This window comes from Tenrec ecaudatus, chromosome 13 (genome assembly GCF_050624435.1).
Source record: "Tenrec ecaudatus isolate mTenEca1 chromosome 13, mTenEca1.hap1, whole genome shotgun sequence".
Classification (NCBI taxonomy): Eukaryota; Metazoa; Chordata; class Mammalia; order Afrosoricida; family Tenrecidae; genus Tenrec; species Tenrec ecaudatus.
In genome coordinates, this window is record NC_134542.1 from 87,598,627 (window position 1) to 87,622,477 (window position 23,851).

Consider the following 23,851-nt stretch of genomic DNA (forward strand, 5'->3'; position numbering starts at 1 on the left):
ACCACTGATCTAAAGTCTGTACTTTTCTGAAAGCAATGTATCAGAATTCTTATCCTTCCCCCTAGACTTCTCGTTTACACTGTCAAATCATGTTCCTTTTAATTGTGAAGTTGGGGGATCATTCAAAAGGCCTAAAGGGGCAAATCACTGCTCTTGGGTGGATGAGAGGTTTCTCACAAAAAATTGTGTGGGACAGCCCTTGATGGTCACAGCAGGTGTTTTGTCCTGATGCGAAAACTTTTGGTGCTGCTTTCCTGGCCCTTTTCTCCCCATTGAAGGTTTCAATTTTGTTAAAAAATCTTGCCTTTCTAGTTGCTTTGTGTCCTTCAAGAAAATATATCCAAAAAGAAAAAAATCAAGATTACTCTAGAATACCAGAATACCTCCTGAGCTCACAACTCTGCCTTGAACGCAACAGGTCCAGCCGCTAGCCTCAGAAGCCACTGTTCTAATTGGACCCTGCTCTCTAAACCTTTTGGAAAATCCAAGGTTCATCTCTGGTTACTCTTTGTTCCATAAGGCCATCTTCATTAAACTTGATTTTGCTTAAAAGATTTTCTCTTTGAGTTCACAAGTCTGTATGCAACATTCTCAGCATATACTGAGCCAAAAGTTGGCTTGAAGCGAAGATGATCATTTAAAATAGAAAATGGCAGACCTTGTGAGATCCAACCTACAGCAGTTTCTGCCTTGGCGGTGATTCTATAATGTTCTTTCTCAGGTTTCTGAATGTCAGTCACAGTTTCTTCAGATGTGGAAATATACTCTTGGCTCATCTCTGAGTTCTTCCTGACTTTCCTTAAAATGCACCTTCTATATATTTCTTTGTGTGGGACAGCATTCTCATTCAACTTACTGTCGTTTCAATCATTTTTGCAAACACTGACTTGTCGGCTACCATCCACTGATCTCAGAGACATAGACATGGGTTTTGTTTTGTTTTTAATAGATCTGTGTATGCATGAACAGGGACCTTGCAGTAATACTTTTTGATTTGCCCTCGTGGAACTTTAAATAAAAACTTTCCAAATAGGATCCTGGGAATGACTGGTTGTTTCATACTTTTCATTACCTTGCTTTTTAATTCTTCATACTGGTGATTTTTTTTTTTGGAGCCGCTTAGTTTTATGGTGTTTATCTTTAAAAGACTGTAAATTAAAAATGGGCTGTATTTTTGCACATATAATCCACTAGTTATATATTTTCTGTATTATGTTACCCACCATCCCAATACATGCTATTTCCATAAGCATACCATATTAAGGCATAACCAACTACGCTGTCATACTAATGTTATTTTTGCATGCTGCTGACTATGATTTCTTTCTTTTCATTTTGTCTCATGGATTTAATGTTAAATCTTTGTCTTGGTACTTTCTGGTGCAGAGGTTTGGTTCCCAGCAACAGACCCTCATTATCCATCCCTGGAGTTTTTTTTTGTTGTTTTTTTTTTAAGAACATAAAGAAATGAGATGAACATTTGCATTTAAACAATAGTAAGTAGCCTTTAATGCTTACATGTGGTTATTGTATAATATATACACAATGAAAATAATTGCATTTATACACAAACTAAGTACCAGGTTTGAAAACCTGTTTATTGCTGTACATATCTATTCCAGTGAAGTATAAGTCAAGTACTTCAAAACCAACCCTGGTGGTTTTATAGCAGCCCCTCTCACAGCAGGATTTTTTTCCCCTACTCCGAAAAGTATTTTCTCCAGTGCAGAAGGAAATCTGTTTTTCCTCCCAGAAATACTTGCTCAGGACAGCAGTCCCAACACAGGAGATAAAGTGGTCCACACACTGGGATAGGGAGAAGGCACTCAGGCAGGTGCGACCAGTGCAGTGCACGCAGTCCTAGTGGCCAGCTGCTACACTAAAGCTATCCAGATCTCTGGATGCAGCACAGTAGGTGTGAGTGTCATGTGTGCAGAGTGGTTAAGACAGATCTTGGAAGGCCCACTGTCATCACATGTATGTGTAATATGTCAGAACTTTTTGCAGAATTTTATTTTTTATGCCTGTAGTATATGTGTATGAGGCTAATTTACATAGTGAGCTAGTCGTAGAAAAATTAAAGTGATCTTTAGAAATTATACATGGTTTATCAAAGTTATCAAATATGATACATCTGAATAGGATATGTCAAAGCATTTATAAAATTGATGTGTTGAGTATTCCAGACAGTTTTAAATACCACATATACTCGAGTATAAGCCAACCTGAATATCAGCCAAGACACCTAATTTTACCACAAAAACTGCATTAAAATGCTGGAAAAATCGGCTTATACATGAATATACACCGTATCAGTAACTGTTCCTTTAAGTCAGTGGTTCTCAACCTGTGGATCACGTGACCCCGTTCATAGGGGTCACCCGATTCATAACAGTAGCAAAATCAGTTATGAAGTAACAAAAATAATTTAATGGTTGTGGGGAGGGTGACCACAACATGAGGAACTGTATTAAAGGGTCGTGGCATTAGGATGGTTGGAAAACAACTGCTTTAAGCAATTCAAACTTATTTTCCTGTTCTAAAATAAAATTCTACCCGTAACTGTTTTAAGTGGGAGTAGGGGAAACCTAGATCTATTGTTTTGATAACTTTTTTTTTAAAATACTACTGCAGTGATGTTGATTCTGACTCATAGTAGGTTCAATACTATGTACTTTGATGGTAGCAGAGACCCTCACCTTTCTTCCTTAGAAGGGCTGGTTGGTTGAACCACTGACTTGGAGTTACCACCCCACAGTTAACCCACAATGGCACCAGGGCTTCTTTAATATCTCTATATGTTCTGTGAAATAGCACAATAGATTATTTAGACATTGTATGAGCACCTTATTGTGTACAGACAGTCCCCAGATTATAAACAAGTTTTATTCCTTAAATGTATCTTTATGTCAAATTTGTATGTAAATCAGAATTGTTAATATAGTTACTTTGTTAATTAGTCAAATACTTGTCTTAATATGTACTGCATAATTTGCCTTTCTATTCATACACATTAACCCAGATACTCTTAAGACATTTTAATGTAATAAACTCATACTGAGACATCTTTAACATATTAATGCAATAGTAATGTTGTGATGTGCATTGTAAAATATAGAACCCTTGCATCATAAACTATTACATGTATCTTGAGTTTTCAATGTAATAGGTTATACAGAAGTTGGGGGTCACTGGTGTACAGTTGGATATTTCCTGATTTATGAAGCACATAATGATTAATGATCTTTTATTATAATTAGGAAAGATAATGCATTATGGTTATACCCTTTCTCCATGCTTACTTGATTTGTGTGTTAAGTAAATAATCCAAGAAGCTGGATTACATGAAAAATACCAAAACATCATAACTGGAAAAAGCCGTTAACCTGTGACACGTAGATGACACAACCTTGCTTGTTGAACATCAGGACTATAGACTTAAGTATGGTTTTTACCTCAGTGTAAGAGAACAGAAATCTTTACAACTGGGCCAGTGAACAACATTACAAAAAAAAAAACTGAAAAGATTGAGCTGTAGAGGATTTCAATTTACTTGAATGTACAACCAGCACCCATGGAAACGGCAATCATAATGTCAGTGTCTTTTGCATTGAACATTCATGCTTGAAAAAATGTCATTTGAAGAATAAGGTGAGCCTTGACCAAAGGCATGGCATTTTCATTTACAGGATGTATTTTAATCTGAAAACTAAACAGTGAGGAAGGATGACTTTAAATTAGGTGTTAGCAAATAATAACAAATATGCCATGAGTTACAATAAGAACTAACAAATCTAATGAGAAAAGTTTAGCCTTAATGGTCTTTAGAAAGGAGTATTTTGAGATGACTTCACATATCCTTTGGATATGTTGTACTTGTGGGGTCCCTGTAAGACAGGACTGAATGCCATCTAACAGCAGCAGCAATACTTTATTGTTACCGGTGACTAGTTGTGGGGTTGCATTTTAATTCATTAACACCATGCTACTTTGTTTGATAGGTCCTTTAACTTTATTTTGTTTTCTGGAGTTTGGTTTCATAAGCAATATAGTACGTGAATATTAAGTGTAATAAGCTTTCATGTATTTAAGATGGCCTGTCTTTACTATTTACTTGTTTCTTTTTTAGTCCAATTGTTCAGGTTGTCCATTCAATTTGAAACTTGATGAACTGGGGTAGCTGGCTTCCTTGTTCTGATTACTGAGACTACTGTATGCAGATTACATTGCTTTCATTTTGCCTTTTCTGTATTTGTTCACTTAAAATCAGTATAGTGGTGTGAAAGTATTGCTAGCCCTGGGTCTTTTGTATTCTTTGGAAGCCTTTATTAATCACCATAGTTTTATATTCACTAGACAAGATAATAAGCTTGAATGGCAGTCATTGGTAAACTAGATTAATATCCCAAATGCTTGTCTTTCTTCATATATTTGTGTTTGAATGGTATTTTTTCCTTATAAGAGCGGATAAAGAATTTTTTATTAAAGAGTTGGTGTTTTGTGTGCGAGCTTTTTTTCCAAGTCACTGTTTGGATTTTAAGAACCTTTGGTTTAGTTTTATAATTTAAAAAATCAATTGCTATCAAGGTTATTCAACATCAGTGTTAAAATCAAAGGGGAAAATTGGGAGACGGGAGGGTTGTTTTGCCCCATAATAGGAAATTGTGAATTGATTTAAAAGGAAATTAATATTACTCTTCTTGCACAGTAAGGTAATTTTGACTGAATATTAAAATTACAGCATAAATATTGAAATGAATAACTGATCAAATAATTTGTTCAGCAAACTTTATTCAGTATTTTTAAACTTCAAATTACATTTACTAGCTTTAATAATCAGATTCTTAGTGATGTTATGACCTTTTCCTTTTTTAACTTTTATTCTAGATGCCTGGGATGATGTCTTCAGTAATGCCTGGCATGATGATGTCTCATATGTCTCAGGCTTCTATGCAGCCTGCCTTACCGGTAACCTTATTTCCTTTGATAAATTTATTGATTACTCTGATGTGTTTATAATGTATATACATATATAGTCAAATTTCTTCAATGCCTTTGGTTGAGTAACTTAATGTGAAATGGAAATAAATTGTCCTGTATTTTTCCTTTTAGTTTCCGTATCTTGAATGATAAAAGGTTTACATTGTTTCCATATACTGGTATTCTATATACCTGTTGAGTTAGTAAATTATTCCACATTACGCTGAATATTGAGAAAGCAGTTTGTTTGCCTGGTAGTATTCTAATCTTTTGAATATAGACATTTACTGAGAACTAATTAGACAGACGTTCTCTGATCTCTAATTAGTATTGATCATAGAATTAGCAATTGGATAGCTGCTTGACTGCTAACAGAAAGACCAGTAACCATGCAGCAACCCATACAGCATCCTGCTCCCATGATGCTTACAGCACAGGAAGCCCTGCGTGCAGGCAGTTCTCCGTCACAGTAGGTTGATGCATTGGAGGCAACTTGAGGGGCTCTAACAACACTAGCAGTTTTAAAGTGATTTATTGAAATTTTAGAGCAAATTGCTTAGAGAATCCCTGCTCAATTTTAACACTTACTCAGTATAGTAATATATAAATCATTATTTTATTCAAATTAACCTGATTTTGTTATTACTTGATAGAGTAGTGTTCTAATGAATAGACAAAGCATGCTTGACTGAAGTAGTCGATTTAAAATATCCAAAACCCTTAGGGCAAGATATACTTCAAAATGTAGTATTTAAAATGTATGTTACATAGACTCTAAATAAATAAGCGTTACCTCCGAAAAGAGAGTATACAAAAGTAGGATTTAAATATATTAGAATTTTTCTGTGAACTTTTGTGAAGCCCATCCTGTATTAATTAAAATACTCTATGATCTCTTACTACTAGAATTAGACGATTTGACTGCTTGGCTTCTAACTGTAGGGTTAGCAAACACCCAGCAGCCCTGTGGGGATAAAGACCTGGCATTTTGCTCCCCATAGCAGCCGATTTACAGCCTAGGAAATCCTGCAAGGCAGTTTTAACAACCTTGGTGGGATCCCTAGTGGCACCATGGTTAAGAGCTAGGCGGCTAACTGCGGAGCTGATGGTTTGAGCCTGCCAGCCACTGTGTGGGAGAAAAATGTGGTGGTTTGCTTCCGTGACAATTGACCTCTTTGAAAACAGTTCCAACACATTTATATTAAAACTTAACTGTATTCACCCCGAGATGGGGTAAGTGAAGGTTCACAAAGGGTTACATGTAAGGTAAGCTTTGCCACTGCAACTTAGAGTTATTAGCTTGAAATTTATGCACAGAAGAGATTGATTCACACTACTTTATGAGAATCTTATTTAAAATATAACTTAAAGCAAATATTACTAATGTCATTTTCTATTACAGCCAGGAGTAAATAATATGGATGTAGCTGCAGGTACGTATACTTTGTGTAGTCATATTCATTAGACTTCATTTGTAGAGGACTGAGTATATTAAGACATAAATGAATTTTCATGCTGGACTTTTATAGTCAGCAATCCTTGTTTACTTAAGTGAAGGGGAAATACTGGTGTGTTGATAATTGAGTTCTTTAAAATTCACTGTGGCTCTAAATATATGTAAATTTTGTAATTAGTTGCCAACATTTAAAATCTGCAGGTTTTGAATAAAGATTGAATTTATCTTGAAAAGTTGGATGATCTAAATATTCAGTGCTTACAGTGGCCCAGCCAGTACAGCAAGTCTTCAGAAAATACATGCTGAGTGAATGAACTCTGTTTGAGCCCATATTTGTAGTTAGTAAGTTAACCGTGTGGGATAGAAGAGCAGCTCTAATGCTTGGAGCACCTGTCTCTTGGCCTTCTGGACTACTGTAGTCTCTGTAAGCCACCAATAAAGTGCTTGTTTGACAAGCTTGCCTTTTATACATTCATATAATAGTGCCTCATCTTTTTATGTATCATAAATTTCATTATCTGCTTAAATTGAAATTATATTCCAAATGCCTTGGCATACCTTGTAGCTATTGGGCATTTTTAGCCTATGGACATAATTTCTGTTACTCTACATAATCCTGGAGTGTTAATTTTAAATGTTAATTAATTTTGAAATTCTTTGTCTCAACCTATTTTGCTCTCAGTGTAGTGCGGTTTCTGTTTCGATACCAGTTTTGAGTTACTAGTTACTAAGGTTTGGGTTAAGCGAGCTGAGCACTGGCTGCTTGGTTTTCTTATGGCGCTATCTGTAGTAGTCTAAAATGGCACCATCTACTAGAACTTCCTACAGTGATAGAAATGCTCTGTAGTCTCTACTGCTCAGTAGTCCAATATACTACATATACTTGAGTATAGACGGACCCAAATTCAAAATGTACTCAAAAACTCAGCGTATACACGAGTATACACGGTAATAGCTATAAGCCGCAGAAATTTATTGACTGCTTGGTACATGAGTTTTGTTGTAACTGAAGAATTGAGTTTCTGAATTTTTACTTAGTTGCAATTAATTTAAGTTTGGATTTAAGTAGGGATATACAGTGACTAATTGCTACTCTTGTAGAGTACAATTCTGGTAGCCAGCTACCTAGTTGAAATTGGCAAAAATCTAATAGGATTTAGGGTGTTATTCTACTATAGTAACATAACCAGAGAAGGGAGACATGTTAACACCTATAGCAAGGAGATTAAAAACAAAAGGCGAAAGTGAATACTTATCTCCTAGCTTTATATGAGTTTGGAGATTGAAAATTCAAAAGACCCATATGAAATATATTGCTATTTGTTTTGTGGAAACGAGATAGCACAGAAGTCATCTGCATAATCTCATGATAAGGATAATAAGGGGGGAGGAAGTAATTTAGTTTTTTTTTTAAGTAAGAAAGGTAAGTGTGATTAAACATAATATAAATTAAATATTGTGTATTTTCTTCTAGGTGCCACATCTGGTGCAGTAAGTACTCTTTTAAACCTCTGAAATATGTTTAATTGTGCTTCTTTGATCTGCTTTAAATTATCAGCTAAGCTGAATCTTTTTCCTTTGCTTTTATGCCTAAGGTTGATTAGTGAAGTAGAATTTTAAGAGAAATTCGGGATAAAATGAATTCAGTGATTGCATTTATTGTAATTTGGAAATAGATAATCAGGATGTCTAACAGGCACAAATTTTGTAGCATTCTACGTACCTTTCAAGATTAAAGGCTATCACATATGCAAGGGACTTCAAACAAGTTTATGGAAAAATTACTCGCTCATTCGCTACCATTGAGTCAACTTTTAACTGTTAACGATTTTTAGAGGACAGGGTAGAACTCTGCCCCTCTGGGTTTCTGAGACTAGAACCCTTTATGAAAGTAGAAAACCTTATTTATCATCTGTAGAGCTGGTGGTGATTTCATACTTCTGACCACCAAGACCCTTTAGTATAAGCCTAGTAGTTTAAAATAAGCCTTTTCTTGCTTGGACTTTTTTTTTAACACTGTTAAGGCAAATGGGAGGTTTAGACATGATTTCCTTAGGAAAGATTCAATAGCATTTCACTTATTCCCAGCACACACACACCCCTTCCGTAGCAGCAAACTATTGATTCTTTCACTGATGCTCTTTCTGAGAAAGATTTTAAAGATACTATGTTGGGGAGGGTAAGTTTCAGTCTATTACAACTCATATTCCTTATGCATCTAGTTCTGTTTCACTAAGATATAAGTCAGATTTTTTTTAACTGTGTCCTTTGCTGTAAAAACTCATTATGTTTTATGTCAATGCATTCCCCAAAACCCACTGCCATTAAGTCAATGCTCTCAGATTTTAAATGACAGCAGAATTTCCTGAAGGTTGCCTTCCACCCACTGTAGTTTTTCCAGGAGGTTGGTGGCTTAACCCAACATATTTCAAATTAAAAAATGATACATTATCCAGAGGTTTGTGTTCTGACTCACAAAAAATATTAAGCAGTTTATGTTCACTAACTAGGTTGGCTTATTTTTGTTTTCCAAATTCAACACTTAAAAGGAACATGTTCAGTATTGGTAGAAACTGAAGAGTACTGAGATATTAGGGAAGGGTTGAAACTAAAAAAACAAAACTCTAAACTCATTGCCACCAAGTTGCTTTTTTTATTCACAATGATCCTATAGGACAGTGTAGAACTGCCCCTGTGAGTGTCTGAAACTTAACTTTTTAGGGAAATAGAAAGCTTCACCTTTGTTCCGTGGAGCTGGCAGTTTCAAAGTGCTGGCCTTGTGTTGTTACCCTTGACACCAGAGATCTTTAGTGGGGAAGGATTAGAGAGCTGGAAACACCAGTTTCAGAAGTATATAGTCAAGAAACAGTAGCTTCACAATTCATTATTTTTGTTTAATAAAGGTTCTATGTGTAGCTATATTTTCTAAATTTGCCATATTTTGTAGGATGTGGGAGTATATAATCAAATCAACTTTATTGCAATTTTGTATCCAGCCCATAGGTTGTTGCTTCATGGGGTTATTGTATATATTTACTATCATCCACAAATCACGGATGGCAGTCTTGCCTCTTGTATCCTCTTTCCATATGCATGCTTAATTCTTTTGGGATCCCCCCCCCCCAAATCATGGTCTGAGCAGTATTCTCTAGCATAACTTAATAAATGCAGAACAACTTGTTAATCACTTGCTAGAATGACAAAAAATTGAAGTATGAATCAAAGAGTGCAGAATTCTTTAAGGAAGAACTCTGCCATGGGTCTATTGGGACGTAAAATTGCCTTCTGTGGGAGTCTGATACTTTAAATCTTTTATGGGAGCAGAAAGCCACTGCTGGCTCCCATGGACTGGCTAGTGGGTTCAAGCTGCTGATCTATGCCCCAGGCTTCCTCATAGGAATGGCTAGAGAGATGGGAGCATCAAGAAGTTTTGTAGATCTAAATAAAGGATGAGTTTAGGAAAGATAGCATCACATTTCGGTAATTTTTATAGCAATACTTATAAAATTTACCCTAATATGAGTGTTTGTATCAGTAAGTTAATATGTAATGCTTCCAGCTCCTAAAAAACAAAGATAATTTCTAAGGATCATGAAAGACCATAATGAGAACTAAATTTTAATAAGAGGAAAGATTTAACTTATGTCAGAATCAACTTACGACAGTCTTCAGTAAGTAGTACAGGGCTCCATTGTAAATCAAGGACTTCTGTATTCTATTTTTCAGTTCCCTGCCAACTGGGATTGAATTCTAAAAACTTAATTTTTCAACGTATTTCTTTTATTCTTTTTAGCATGTATTGTTTTGCAATAAATAATGATATTCACTGTCAACATTATTACACGATTCACATCTTTGTGATACTCTCTCTTAGAAATCCATGTGGACTGAACATAAATCACCTGATGGAAGGACTTACTACTACAATACTGAAACAAAGCAGTCTACTTGGGAGAAGCCAGATGATCTTAAAACACCTGCTGAGGTAAAATTTTGAGGACTTGAAATCAGAGTATTAATTAGGTTAGGGGACATTTTGTGGAGACTTGACTATCTTACATGTAGTTAGTATTTGCCAGCTAGCCACAGTCAGGAGTTCAAGTCCACCAGCTGCTCTTTGGGAGAAAAAATAGGTGCTCCTGTAAAGATTTATATCCTAGGAAAAACCTATATGGTTGCTATTAGGCAGGAATTCATTCACTGTCCATGTATTGATTTCACTCTCCAAGGCCCATTGCTGCTTACATACCAGAAGAGGGTGCTATAAAGGTATTCAGAAGGGAAGAATGGCAATGCAGCCTCAGGTCAGCTAGAACAGTAAGTATGTCTACCTGCTAGAGACATACTGATATTATTTACTGATTTATTGCTCCAGATCATTAACCCTTGTTGGATGTAAGCAATTTGAGAAAAGTCATTTAATATGTCAGGAGACTCGCTTGCTCATCTTTTTAAATTCATACTTGAGTTTTCCCCCCTTTTATAGCAAAACCTGGGGGATTTCATGAGTTGTTAAGCATCTACTAATTTAAACTTTTCAACAGAGATGAAATGACATTACCTACAAATATTTTTTTTCACTTGGAGGCATATATTAATGTCTGCTTCTTTGCTGAAATGCCTTTCCCCTAAAGTATCTATATTTCCTTATACATTGCCAATTTTACTATTTAAAATAAACATGTGAAATTTGAAAAATAAATTAATAAATTGAGTAAGCGGTATTTCGTGAACTCCGGTGTTGTATTACAGTTGATGTGGTCCTCTAAGCTAAAAAAGGTACGTGTCATTTTATGTCCTTTCAAGTATTGTCTGCCTACATATATATTTGAAGTGCCCATAAGGTTGTAATAGAAGAAATCTCAGAGAGGGAGGGGGTATTACAGACATTCTTAGCTAAGCACCGAGATAACTGGATCTCACCTGTTCTGTCCTAGGGTAGTAGGGAGAATGAGTCCTGGGTATCTGTCCCAACCCGCTCACTGTAAGCAGGGATCATGCATAGCCATCAAGGGAGATGCTCCACTTGAGCTGCTGCCCCACTTGACCCTGGTAACCTGTACCTTCATGCTTGGGCCTAAGGTGGTGGGTGGTGTAAGTATAATTAAGTCCACTGTGGATAGGAAAAGGAGCAGAAGAAGTGGCCAGCTTGATGGTAAATCCTGCAGAAGCAGGTAGGGCCTGGGCGTAGCTCTCACTGGTTGTTGGTGTCCAGTCAGGAGAGGCAGTGGCAGAATTAAAAGTTTCAATCTTTCAGCCTTGCAGCCCGACTTGACCACTAATTGTTCTGCATGTCTCTCCAGAATTTGGTGTTCACATAACAATGTCTTAATCATATAGTGTTCTATTTTATGTAGAATGTATTAAAAAATTAAAAAGAATGTATTGTAGATGTTAAGCCATATAAAGCGGTACTTAAAATTTTTTATCTAGCCGATAGTGTGTTTGAAAAATATATATTCTTAATTAAGCTCTTTGAGAAAGAAGAATTTTCTAGGCCATCACACTACTGAGTACAGCAGGGGTCCTCAAACTTTTTAAACAGGGGGCCAGTTCACTGTCCTTCAGACCCGTTGGAGAGCCGGACTGTAGTTTAAAAAATATGAACAAATTCCTATGCACACTGCACATATCTTATTTTGAAGTAAAAAAAAAACAAATGGGACAAAAACACCCAATGGGCTGGATAAATGTCCTTGGCCAGCAGGCGGCAGTCTGAGTGGATTACAGCATGCTTGGAAAGGAAGCTGGTGTTTGTATGTCTTTCTCATTACTGACTTGAAGACAGTGGCATCGGATTATCCATTTTCACAATATAACATTTCCTAGATGTTAATTTTCCATTTTTTGACCTGCCCTATATAAGCATTCATATCTGTATTTTTATAAATTCATAATAACATCATGTTAGGTTATTTGTCATGAAATTGAAATGTAAGCATGACTAAATCTGACTGTTCTTTTTTAAAATTTTATTTTTCCTACTTGTATTGGTATTATGGAAAGTTAGTTGTAAAAAACTGGCAGTTTAATTTTTTATCTATTGTGAGGTGTAAATGGTACAAAATTCAATCATCAGTGGTGCTCAGTATATTACTGTTAATTGGAGGTTTTTATTTCCTTTTAGCAACTGCTGTCTAAATGCCCTTGGAAGGAGTACAAATCTGACTCAGGAAAGCCTTACTATTATAATTCTCAAACAAAAGAATCCCGCTGGGCCAAACCTAAAGAACTTGAGGATCTTGAAGGTAAACGGGGGATGAGTGGGAATTAATTTGTGTAATGTATAAATCATTCACATTGAAATAAATTGTCCTAAATAGGATTATACTAAGACCTTATTTTAAAAGTTAAATGATGTAGAACGTTTTAAATGGTGTAATAGTTTTATGGGCTCTTATTTTGATATTGCTCTAGATCTTAGTTCTATAGATTTTAAATAGATTTTTATTTGATTTGATTTCATTTGAAACTAGGATACCAGAATACCATTGTTGCTGGAAGTCTTATTACAAAATCAAACCTGCATGGTGAGCTGCTTTGATAATTCATTTTTCTGTCGTTATCTAACCTTTTTTTAGTGTGTCAGTAATATTCACTAACCGTGACTGCATAAATCTGCAGTGAAAAATCTAATTCAAAGATTCTCTTTTCTTTAATCGGGGTTATATTGTAAATGAGCTTGCATCTTAAATTTGGGGGTGTGGGGTGTGATTGTGAGTTAGTTGTCTTTGGAAAATTGAACAAGGACTTCACCTACAACAGCTTGAATATTCTGTTTTGGTGCACAATGGATATGGGTTTCATCACCATTTTGGGGTAGTGGATAGTGAAGAGCCTTTAATCTTGATGAGTTTAAATTTTCTAATGTAGGTGGACTGTGTATTTTCTTCTAAAAGTATTAAATAACTCTGGTATATTTGGTACCAAAGAATATAATGCCTCACTTACAGATGGAGAATCTTTCAGCATCCTCAACTACTCAGAATGCAAATTCTAGGTAATCATAATGCCCACGCGTTGCCATCAAAGCATTAATTGTAGGAAGCATGGAGAACTTGGTTCTTGTACTTTCATTTTTAATAACAGAATCTATTGTCACAAACTATACCAAATTCTAGGATAATGAGGTTATTAAAGTAATAAATGTTAAATCATACCTTACAGGAAGGAAAGAATTATAAACATCAAGCTCATTTTTGGTATAATCCTACTACAAATACTTGGTTTGCACAATTTTCTGCCAGTGCTAGCTTAGAGTGTTTGAATTTCATAATGGGATTTAAGATAAAAATAAGACTAGTTTTCTCCCCAGAAAAAATACTTTATTCCAGAATTATCCTGTTTCTTTCACGGATTTTTGCAGTAGCCAACACTTTTTTAGGAAACTAGTGTGGAGAAAGCTTTCTAATAATAACTGCTTTTGTCTAAATTTATTTCCATTCTTTAATTGCTGCCCTGGAACTTTGGAGCAGACATATATTCTCAAAGAGTGATTGTTTTTTAGCGCTGTAAAATAAACTCTTATCATGTGATTCTCTTCGTTTATAGTTTAATTTCAATTATTGTATTTTAAAATATTTAGTAGATAACTTCTACTTTTTTTCTTTAATAGCGATGATCAAAGCTGAAGAAAGCAGGTAAGCATATTTTTGTACATCAACATTGATTTAAAATCTTAGTCCTGAAACATCCTTATTGCGACTGTCTATTTGCTCTATACTCTAGCATTTAACATGTTAAGTTTCTCTTCAGTGTTTTGTTGGGGGTGGGGTGTTTGTAGGAGAGAGTTGCTTAATCAAGATATTTCAATGATAACTTACTAGATAATAATTTGTCTTGTATTTCTCAATTATTCAAATTTCCAAGACCTCAATTTGATTTGAAATAATTTGCGAAAGGATACAGTACATTATCTGCATGTGATTATTTTATTTTAGCTTTTATTTTCATGTGGGAAATGGAGATAATTAAGTTTGTGATACAGGTTAATTTTTATGGTGTAATATAATCTGAACATTTTGAAAATGAAGATAATATTTGGTACTTTTCGAGGTGTAGACTCTTACCAGAGACACCCTGTATCATGCAATATCAGTATTTGCTAAGTTAGAGTAATATAATCTTATTCTAATTATAATCTTATTAGAAGGACTAAGTTGGACAGTACTGATTTTTTTCTTCTACAATCATTTCCCTTTATTGGTTTTATGATTAAATAAGTAACTTTGATTACTAGTTTGATTAATAGTGAAATACCAATGTTCTTTTTTCATTTATAGTAAGCAAGAAGAGTCCACTACCGCCTCAACAGCCCCAGTTCCTACAACAGAAATTCCAACTACAATGAGCACTATGGCGGCTGCAGAGGCTGCAGCTGCAGTTGTTGCAGCAGCTGCTGCAGCTGCTGCTGCCGCTGCTGCAGCCAATGCCAGTGCTTCCACTTCTGCTAATACTGTCAGTGGGACTGTTCCAGTTGTTCCTGAACCTGAAGTTACTTCCATTGTTGCCACTGTTGTAGATAATGAAAATACAGTAACTATTTCCACTGAAGAACAAGCACAGCTTACCAGCAGTACTTCTGCTGTTCAAGAGCAAAGTGTTGAAATATCCAGTAATACAGAAGAAGCATCTAAGCAGGAAACTGTAGCTGAGTAAGTGTAGTAACCTGTGAACTAAACATCTGTGCCAACCTAGAGTTAGTGAACATTAACTGCTTAAAATTTTTTTATGAATCAGAACACAAACCTCTGTTTAATGTATCATTTTTTAAATTTGAAATATGTTGGGCTAAGCCACCAAACTCCTGGCAAAACGAATGAACCAAAGTTTTAGGAAAAGATTGTGGTAGAGCGAAGTGAGTTAGGCAACAGATTTTAAGAGATGATCCAAAACTAATCAAGATTCATAATGTTTAAGGTAAAATTTATGTAAAAGCAATGACAAACTATCAAATTTTAATATAGACAGGAGAGTGCTGTGTCTTTTTGAAGTTTGTCTTTAGTAGTAAGACAATACTGTGAAGTGCAGTAGGTGGTTATTGAAGAAACAATGGCTGTGAGAGTTAAGGAAACCCTGCCAAGTTGAATACTAAATGGTTTTTATTTCTTTACTAGTTATTGGTGCTCCTTGATTGTCAGTCTCCTGCAAATGTGCCAACAGCTCTGTAGAAAAATATATTAAGGGTATAAGAGGAAATTAATCCAAAGGGGATATAGTTCAGGATGTATCCAAAAAGTATGTTGTCATCATAAAAACAAATGAAAACTTGATCATTTTTCTATCACTTGAGCAAAACTCAAAAAAACAAAAATAAAGGTACTTGAAGAATTCTTTTAATGTGGCAAAATAGTTGCATCCGTCAAAGTTTATAGTTGCACTGTGAGCCACAGGAGGAGCTTTGGTGGCTAGTGGTGATGGGTTGTGTTAGAGCCTTAACTCACACACACAGGCTCTTCTGCTCTGTCCGGCAGCGTCTCCGTGAGTTGGCATCACCTCGAAAGTAGTCAGTGTGGTTTGGGTTTGGAATGTAAAAATGTGTAGAGAGCTGTAAAATGTGTGGTTGAGATGCATCGTAAAGGTATCGACACCCATAAAAACATGGAAACTGCATCACTTCTCCCCCACCCACTCAGAATAGGTCATTTTTTTTCTTGAAATTTATCAAAGTGAAAATCGTTCTATGATTTTTTATTAGAAAATTTGAAAAGATTATGTACTTGAAGATATGAAAAGTGAATTATTAGTATTCTATTTATCCTGTCCTAATTAGTGTATTAAAAACTTATAGTTACATGACAGTTTCTACATTGATAGAAGGTGATCTATATTGATTGATAAATGACATGAATTGTTTAATCTGATATGACATTGACGTTTTAGAATCATTGTTTTCACATCTTTATTTTTCAAAATTACTTTTCATGGTTTTTCCATGAGCCTCCTGCTTTTTGTTTTATTCTAGCATTCTTATAATGCCCAGTTGTTATAACAAGCTTTTCATTTGAAGAATTTTCTCATCGCTAATAAATTTTTCTTGAAGTCATTTGTTAGATTTTAGATTTGTCGTAATTGTCAAACTGATCATAATTGATTTTGAATTTTTAGGTAATAGATCTACGTCACAGTCTTTATTAATTAACTCTGTTGTAGCAGGAAGTTAGCCATAAAGCAATATGAAAACAGACATATCTGACTGTGTTCGGTTAAGCTATATTTACCCAAAAAACATCCCTTGATCTTTGCATGATTTTCATTTTCATCTGTTTGTAACCAAATGCTCTGAGTTGTTATTTTACCATTTAAAAGTATTACATGATAGGATAGTGGAGGTACTCTTTTTTTTAGTACTATTAAGCATTATTACAACAATTATAACGTCTTAAGAAATGAACATAACAGAAAAGTTTTTGTTTTTTAAGTTTTTATTCTTATGTTTTTAGTGTTTGTGTATTATAAAATTTTCAGATTTAGCTTAGAGCAAATATCTAATGCTTAATTAAAATCACTTTTTGATCCGTTACCATCCTGTCGATTTTACTCAGAATGATCCTATAGGACAGACTAGATCTGGCCCATAGGACACCCTTTCCAAGGTTGTAAGTCTTAAATTGATAGAGAATCATATCTTTGTCCCGTGGAATGTATGGTGGATCAAACTGCTGACTCTTTGATGGGTTCATAACTACTTTGCTAGCAGGGCTTAATGAGTATTAAGGCATAAGAGAGGCAGTCAATTTATTTAAATTATGAAAACAATGTTTAAATTTCTCTCAGTTTTACTCCCAAAAAGGAAGAAGAGGAAAGCCAGCCAGCGAAGAAAACATACACTTGGAATACAAAAGAAGAGGCAAAGCAAGCTTTTAAAGAATTATTGAAAGAAAAGGTATTATATTCTTATATAATCAACACTGAACACACTATAGCATCTTAAAACTTGTTGTAATGGAAACTGAGCTAAATTTGTCTTGTTCTCTTGAAGAACACTTTTTTTTACTTTCATTTTCCACCCAAAAAATGCTGTTGTGTACAAGGTGTTTTGCAAGTTACATCTCAGTTTTTAATATAAAAATTTTTAATTCATGATAATTGTTTTAATCAATAAGTCTAAATAATCTGCTCTATTTAAGCTTCAGTTTAAATTTTCAGTCTAGTACTAGTAGAGATTTTAAAGAGATTTGCTTTGTTTCAATAAAAGATTATTTTTTTAGAACTTTATCAAACTCCTGCAAAGAGAAGTGCTTGATGTTTGCAGTGAGTATTATACTTTGTTCCTGTTGCATGACTTTCACTATATTTGTGTGAAATACTCATCTTTTTTTTTTTAATGGTTTTCAGCGGGTTCCATCCAATGCTTCATGGGAACAAGCTATGAAAATGATCATTAATGACCCACGATACAGGTAATAATTTTTACTTTATTTACTTTTTACGGTAAAGTTAGCATGCTTTAGCAAGTTCAAAATTGTGTAGACTTGTGTGGCCTCTAAACCTCATTAACATTTTGTTTTAAGCTTACTACAATATGATAGATAGAAGTAAGCAGAAGTCCTCTGTACTCCCTTGTCCCTTGCAACCAGTTTTTATTAACATTTGCATTTGTGTCTATTTGTTATAGTTGATGAATTAATATTGATACATCATTACTAACTAAAATTTCTTTTTTTTTAACTAAAATTTCTTAATTTATGTTCAGAAACTGTTGCTTTTTAAAAAGCACTAACTTTGTGTTGTCCTGCCAACCTTTACTCTGAAACCATATTTTTGTCTTCAGTGCTTTAGCAAAGCTGAGTGAAAAAAAACAAGCCTTTAATGCTTATAAAGTGCAGACTGAGAAAGAAGAAAAAGAAGAAGCAAGATCAAAATACAAAGAGGCAAAAGAATCCTTTCAGCGTTTTCTTGAAAATCATGAAAAAATGACTTCTACAACCAGATACAAGTAAGATTTTCAGTTAATATGTTGATTCTGTGCTGTGCTTTTATCCAGCTACAATAACTGATCAGAAGTAGATGCTCTTTATATAAAACTATATGATTATGAATGTGGCCTTTTCTTAAGGTGTACAAGATAAAGCTAGTGGAATTTAACTTACAGAGTTAAAAGTTTATCAGGGAATGAAAAGGAAATATAACAACCGAAGTGGATTGTTTTCAGCGTAAAGAATGGAAACTTCATATTCATTTAATAAGAATTGGCTTTTACAATAAATAGATACTTTTAAAAACGTGTTTGATTTATATTCTTAACATTAGAGTGCTTTGTATTTAAAACAGGTAATTCAGTGCTAAGTTTTTTACAGTAACTTAAACTTGCTTTTCCTGCACACTTTCCCCTCATTTTTTCAGAAGAATGATTCAGAAATCTTAAGAGTCTTGCTTCCTTATAACGTTTGAATTTTTTAACAGAAAGGCAGAGCAAATGTTTGGTGAAATGGATGTCTGGAATGCTATCTCGGAACGTGATCGTCTTGAAATCTATGAAGATGTTTTGTTCTTTCTTTCAAAAAAAGAAAAGGTATTCAGTCTCAATTGTTATTTACGCACAAATAAGATATTTCTCAGGACTTAGGTGTAAAATGTTGACTTTTGTAGTTTAGTTTATATGCTACAACAGGTCTATTTATTTAGAAGTTAGGTTTAAATAAGAAATTTTTATTTAGATTTAGAACATTCTTTTATAAGGATGGTGGTAATTACCACAAGTCTGCATTAGTAGGCTACTATTTTATCACAGCGGTTCTGTTCGTGTCTAGTTTGTAATATTTTGTATTAGCTCGTGTGTAAGGAAAGTATATGACTCCTGTTACAAGGGGCTTCAGAAAGTTCATGGGGGGAAATCTACCATCTTCTAATTCCAGATATTCATAAAAGTTTTAAAGTTTGGCATTGCTCGTGATCCTGATTGCTCAGTAGTTGTGTACTTAGCTACTAAACAGAAGTTCATGGTTTGAACCTACTACCCGCTTGGCAGTTTTATGCCTTAAAACTTTTGATCCTAAACTTACTTGGCATTCCGTTTCACAAAAAAAATTCCCGTGGCCCTTTCCAGTTAACACTTGTCTGTAGCCCATAATCCAGGATAAAGTATAGATATGCTACTTTAGCAACCTCTGTGGTAGGGTCCCTGGTGGCAGAGTGGGCATACGTTAGTTAGGCTGCCACCCACAAGGTCAGCAGATTGAAACCACCAGCCATTCTGAAGGAGAAAGACCGTGTTTTCTACTCCCTTAAAGAGTTACACCCTTACTCTACTAGGAGTCTACCTTGACTATATGGAGGTGAGTTTGGGAAACTGCTTTCTAGATTAACTGTCCAGCTCAACTTGATAGCACTCAACAGCAGTGTTATTACAGACACATCGCTACAGGTCACTGAAAGCCTTAGCATTTACCCACTATTATGACTTGCCCTTGGGAACTTTGATTATACACTGCCGCCTGTAACGAATCATACTGAGAAAGGAGAGAGGAACCAAGTACATACAGTAAGTGGGAAAAAGGCAAGAGATGGCATGGTTTTCAGATTCAGACTTTAGAAGTGAAAATTTAAAAGTAACTCTCAAGCCTAGGAGTAAGCAAGAACATTTAGCATGGCATAAATAGTGTTAATACTTAAACTCCGTAAATAACAAGTGAAGTGTATTGATGCATTAGAATGTAAAAAAGCTTTAGTAATTATAATTCTAATATCAGTCTTGGAATTACAAAAAGTATATTCATGTTTACACTTTAGGAACAAGCGAAGCAATTGCGAAAGAGAAACTGGGAAGCCTTAAAAAATATACTTGATAACATGGCTAATGTAACATACTCTACTACTTGGTCTGAAGCTCAGCAATATCTGATGGATAATCCAACTTTTGCAGAAGATGAGGAGTTACAGAGTAAGAATAATAACGAAATGGTTTTAAACCAAGTTCTTCAGCCGTAGTGAATGAAATCCTTTGTATATGAGCTCCTTGGTTCAGTTTGTTAGGAGTTGTCATTTCTGGAAATGTATCCTGTTCCATCTTTTACATAGGACTGAATATTTTTCCTGAAACGTGGTTTGTTTCATTTGATGATTATTGAAATTTATCTTTTCTGCCAAACCTGAAATATGCTTGACCATTTGTGTTTAGAACCAAGTCAGAAAAGAAAGGGGGGAAAAAACCCACGTCAGTGGCTATGTTTACTCACACTGTCTTCTCAAACAACCCTGGTGACACTGTCGAGTGAGCTTTGGACTACTGACAGCAAGGCTGGCAGTTCAAACTCACCAGCTTTGATGCCTACTGGTTACATGTTGGGCTGCTAACCACAACATCAGTAGTTCAAAACCACCATCTGGTCTTCAAGAGAAAGATGATGAGGCTTTCTGCCCCCGTAAAGTGTTGACAGTCTCCAAAACCTACAGGGGCAGGGCAGTTCTATCCTGTCCTATAGGGTTGCTTTGAGTCACTTACTTGGATGGCAGGGAGTTTATCTACTTCTGTAAAGCGGTGCAGCCTTAGGCACCTTTTTTAGGGTCACTGAATTATAATCAATTTGAGTGCAAGGGGGAAGGTTTGTATTTTCTGTCTTTATGACTATAATTAGGGATTTCAGAAAGAAAATTACAGTAGATTTCGCAAAACATAACCTTTTTCTGGTCTGTGTTATTGCTGTTTAGAAATTAAAGGCCTTTGGCTTTCCCTTGTTAAAAATCTTGGATTGATAGATTAGAGATAATAATTTAGAAATTGTTTAGAAATTTAAAGAACTTCTTGGGTAATTCTGATATTGTTGGCAGGTTTTTTGGTGGGTTTTTTTTCCCCCCTGAAAACTGTTATGTTGTGTGCATATCCTTTGCTTCGTCCTGGGTTTCAGAGCCTCTTGTAATGAGTTTATGTAAACTGATCCTTAAAACTTACTAAATATATTTAGAGCTGTATTTAGAGTAAATCTCCTTGAAAAAGGAAAAGAGTTTTATAAGGAGTTACTGCAAATAGTCAAAGTGCTTTTCTTACCGATCACTGAAATTTATCTTAAAAAAAAAATCTCCCAAAACCCAATTTAGACATGGACAAAGAAGATGCATTAATTTGCTTTGAAGAACACATTCGTGCTTTAGAAAAGGAAGAAGAAGAAGAAAAACAGAAGAGTTTGCTGAGGGAAAGAAGACGACAGCGTAAAAATAGGGAATCTTTTCAGGTAGTTGAAAAATCACTCCTGCCTTGGTTTTGTTTTTTTTAAGTCTTGTTTTTTAATATCTTTACTAAACCTAAACCTTTCTATAAATTACTTGGAATCCCTCATTTCTTGACCTTGAGTTTGTGGATGATCCATACATGTATACCTTAAAGTAATATAATTATGAATTTACTAGGAGAACAGTCATTTAAGCAGGGGAACCTAGAAAACTGCCACAGATACTGGCAATTCAGTGAATATTACTAGATAACAGTTTCACTTGGGGGAGAAAACATGATAGACTAATGTAAACAAGACTTGTCAGTAGTAGTCGAGGCTGAAGTATAGTTTGGAACTGGGTTACTTGCTTCCTTTGAATTTCAGCCTTTTCGTTAGTTGGGTCTTTCGTCCTGAGGACTAGGAAGCATACCTAAATGTTTTTTGAATCACGTGAATAGAAGAGCTTTAAGTGTTGCTAAATTTTTACACTGTATTTTATGTTTGTTAGTATTTCTAATGTACTTAAGATGCTTTTTAAAATATGTTTTTTTCCAGATATTTTTAGATGAATTGCATGAACATGGACAACTACATTCTATGTCATCTTGGATGGAATTGTATCCCACTATTAGTTCTGACATTAGATTCACTAATATGCTTGGTCAGCCTGGTGAGATTCTTTTCTTAATTTTACAGCTAGGGTAGAAGTTGAATGGGCCAATTGGAAGGAGTAGTTTTGAAGGGAGGAGAGGGATTTTTGTGTTTTATTTTTGTTTTATAAACAAAAAGTAATCGCAGCTCTTTGGTTAGAGCTAGCTTTTGACTTCTTTAGTTTTTTCATTAGGATCTACTGCACTTGATCTTTTCAAGTTTTATGTTGAAGATCTTAAAGCACGTTATCATGATGAGAAGAAGATAATAAAAGACATCCTAAAGGTAAATAAACAGTTGCTGCCAGCTTATGTTATACTTTAAAGATGGAGACTCATTTTAATACATTAACATTTCCATTGTTAGGATAAAGGATTTATAGTTGAAGTAAATACTACATTTGAAGACTTCGTGGCTGTTATCAGTTCAACTAAAAGGTCAACCACTTTAGATGCTGGAAATATCAAACTGGCTTTCAATAGTGTAAGTTAGTCTCTTCGCTATATTACTATAATCATTGTAAATAGCATAGATTCTAATGTAGTAAGTAAAAAAGTCAACTTGGATATTGTTAGAATAAAAAATGTGAGTAGAAGTTTACGGAGTTGTAGAGTTGTTCAGAATAAGCTAAAAGAAAGCAATATAAGGTAAGCTTCCGTTGCTCATACTAACTGCAGTGTTATGAATGGATTGGCCTGTAACTTCTAAGTGGTATGAGAATACGTTTTAATCTGAATGGTAATTTCAAGAGGAATTAAAATTGTACAATTGAAATTGATTGAATACACTTTTCCCACAAGTTACTAGAAAAGGCAGAAGCCCGTGAGCGTGAAAGAGAAAAGGAAGAAGCCCGGAAGATGAAGCGGAAAGAGTCTGCCTTTAAGAGCATGTTGAAGCAGGCTGCTCCTCCCATCGAACTGGACGCCGTCTGGGAAGAGGTAGGCACACTTTTCCGTCTCCCCTCCTGCGGGTACTCTGCTCACTTGAGAATGCTTTTACTCTCCCACTGCAGCACTCTCCTCACCTCACACCCACCCTCTTAAAAAGCTGAAGTTGTTACTTCGACTGGATCTGAAAAGGATTCTGTCTTCAGCAGCACCTACTTTGGGCTATTGTAATTCTTTTTGGGCATGCTTGTTACACTTCTCTTGGTGCTCATTGATTCCATTTCTGAATTTTCAGATACGAGAGAGATTTGTAAAAGAACCAGCATTTGAGGACATAACACTTGAGTCTGAAAGAAAACGGATATTTAAAGATTTTATGCATGTGCTTGAGGTAAATTTAATATTCTCATAACTGGTAGATGTGCTAAAATATGTATATAAGGAGTATAAAAAATGGAAGAATATAGATTTATCTTCTTTCATATAAATGTAATTACATGAGCTATTTTATCCCCATGAAAGCTACAGTTGAGTCTTAAATGGCGTGGTTTGAATTATGCCTCTCCATTTACATGTTGGTTTTATTTTAATACCATGTTATGCGAGTTATCTCCTTGTGAGTAGTTTGTGTCTTTAATAACTTGTTAATCACTGGAACTATGGTGGGTTTCCGGGCATTTCATGATAATCCAGCCCCAGGCCTGTTGTAACAAAGAAACGCACTGGCT

At 35.0% G+C, this 23,851-nt stretch overlaps 1 protein-coding gene across 4 annotated transcripts in view; it reads left to right on the top strand.

Annotated features, from left to right (window-relative positions):
- PRPF40A (pre-mRNA processing factor 40A) overlaps positions 1 to 23,851 on the top strand; it is a 43,832-nt gene that overhangs the window by 14,451 nt on the left and 5,530 nt on the right. For 2 of the 4 annotated variants that reach the window (XM_075529744.1, XM_075529742.1), the window contains exons 3-21: positions 4,888 to 4,968; positions 6,383 to 6,413; positions 7,911 to 7,927; positions 10,311 to 10,421; positions 12,564 to 12,684; positions 12,913 to 12,966; positions 14,052 to 14,076; positions 14,719 to 15,090; positions 17,213 to 17,321; positions 17,774 to 17,838; positions 18,210 to 18,374; positions 18,842 to 18,950; positions 20,168 to 20,318; positions 21,473 to 21,606; positions 22,141 to 22,255; positions 22,418 to 22,521; positions 22,603 to 22,719; positions 23,037 to 23,174; positions 23,419 to 23,514. In XM_075529744.1, the coding sequence (XP_075385859.1) occupies positions 4,888 to 4,968; positions 6,383 to 6,413; positions 7,911 to 7,927; positions 10,311 to 10,421; positions 12,564 to 12,684; positions 12,913 to 12,966; positions 14,052 to 14,076; positions 14,719 to 15,090; positions 17,213 to 17,321; positions 17,774 to 17,838; positions 18,210 to 18,374; positions 18,842 to 18,950; positions 20,168 to 20,318; positions 21,473 to 21,606; positions 22,141 to 22,255; positions 22,418 to 22,521; positions 22,603 to 22,719; positions 23,037 to 23,174; positions 23,419 to 23,514 (2,115 nt within the window). The remainder of the gene's footprint in view (positions 1 to 4,887; positions 4,969 to 6,382; positions 6,414 to 7,910; positions 7,928 to 10,310; positions 10,422 to 12,563; positions 12,685 to 12,912; positions 12,967 to 14,051; positions 14,077 to 14,718; positions 15,091 to 17,212; positions 17,322 to 17,773; positions 17,839 to 18,209; positions 18,375 to 18,841; positions 18,951 to 20,167; positions 20,319 to 21,472; positions 21,607 to 22,140; positions 22,256 to 22,417; positions 22,522 to 22,602; positions 22,720 to 23,036; positions 23,175 to 23,418; positions 23,515 to 23,851) is intronic. The other 2 variants (XM_075529745.1, XM_075529743.1) reach the window with 1 other exon arrangement.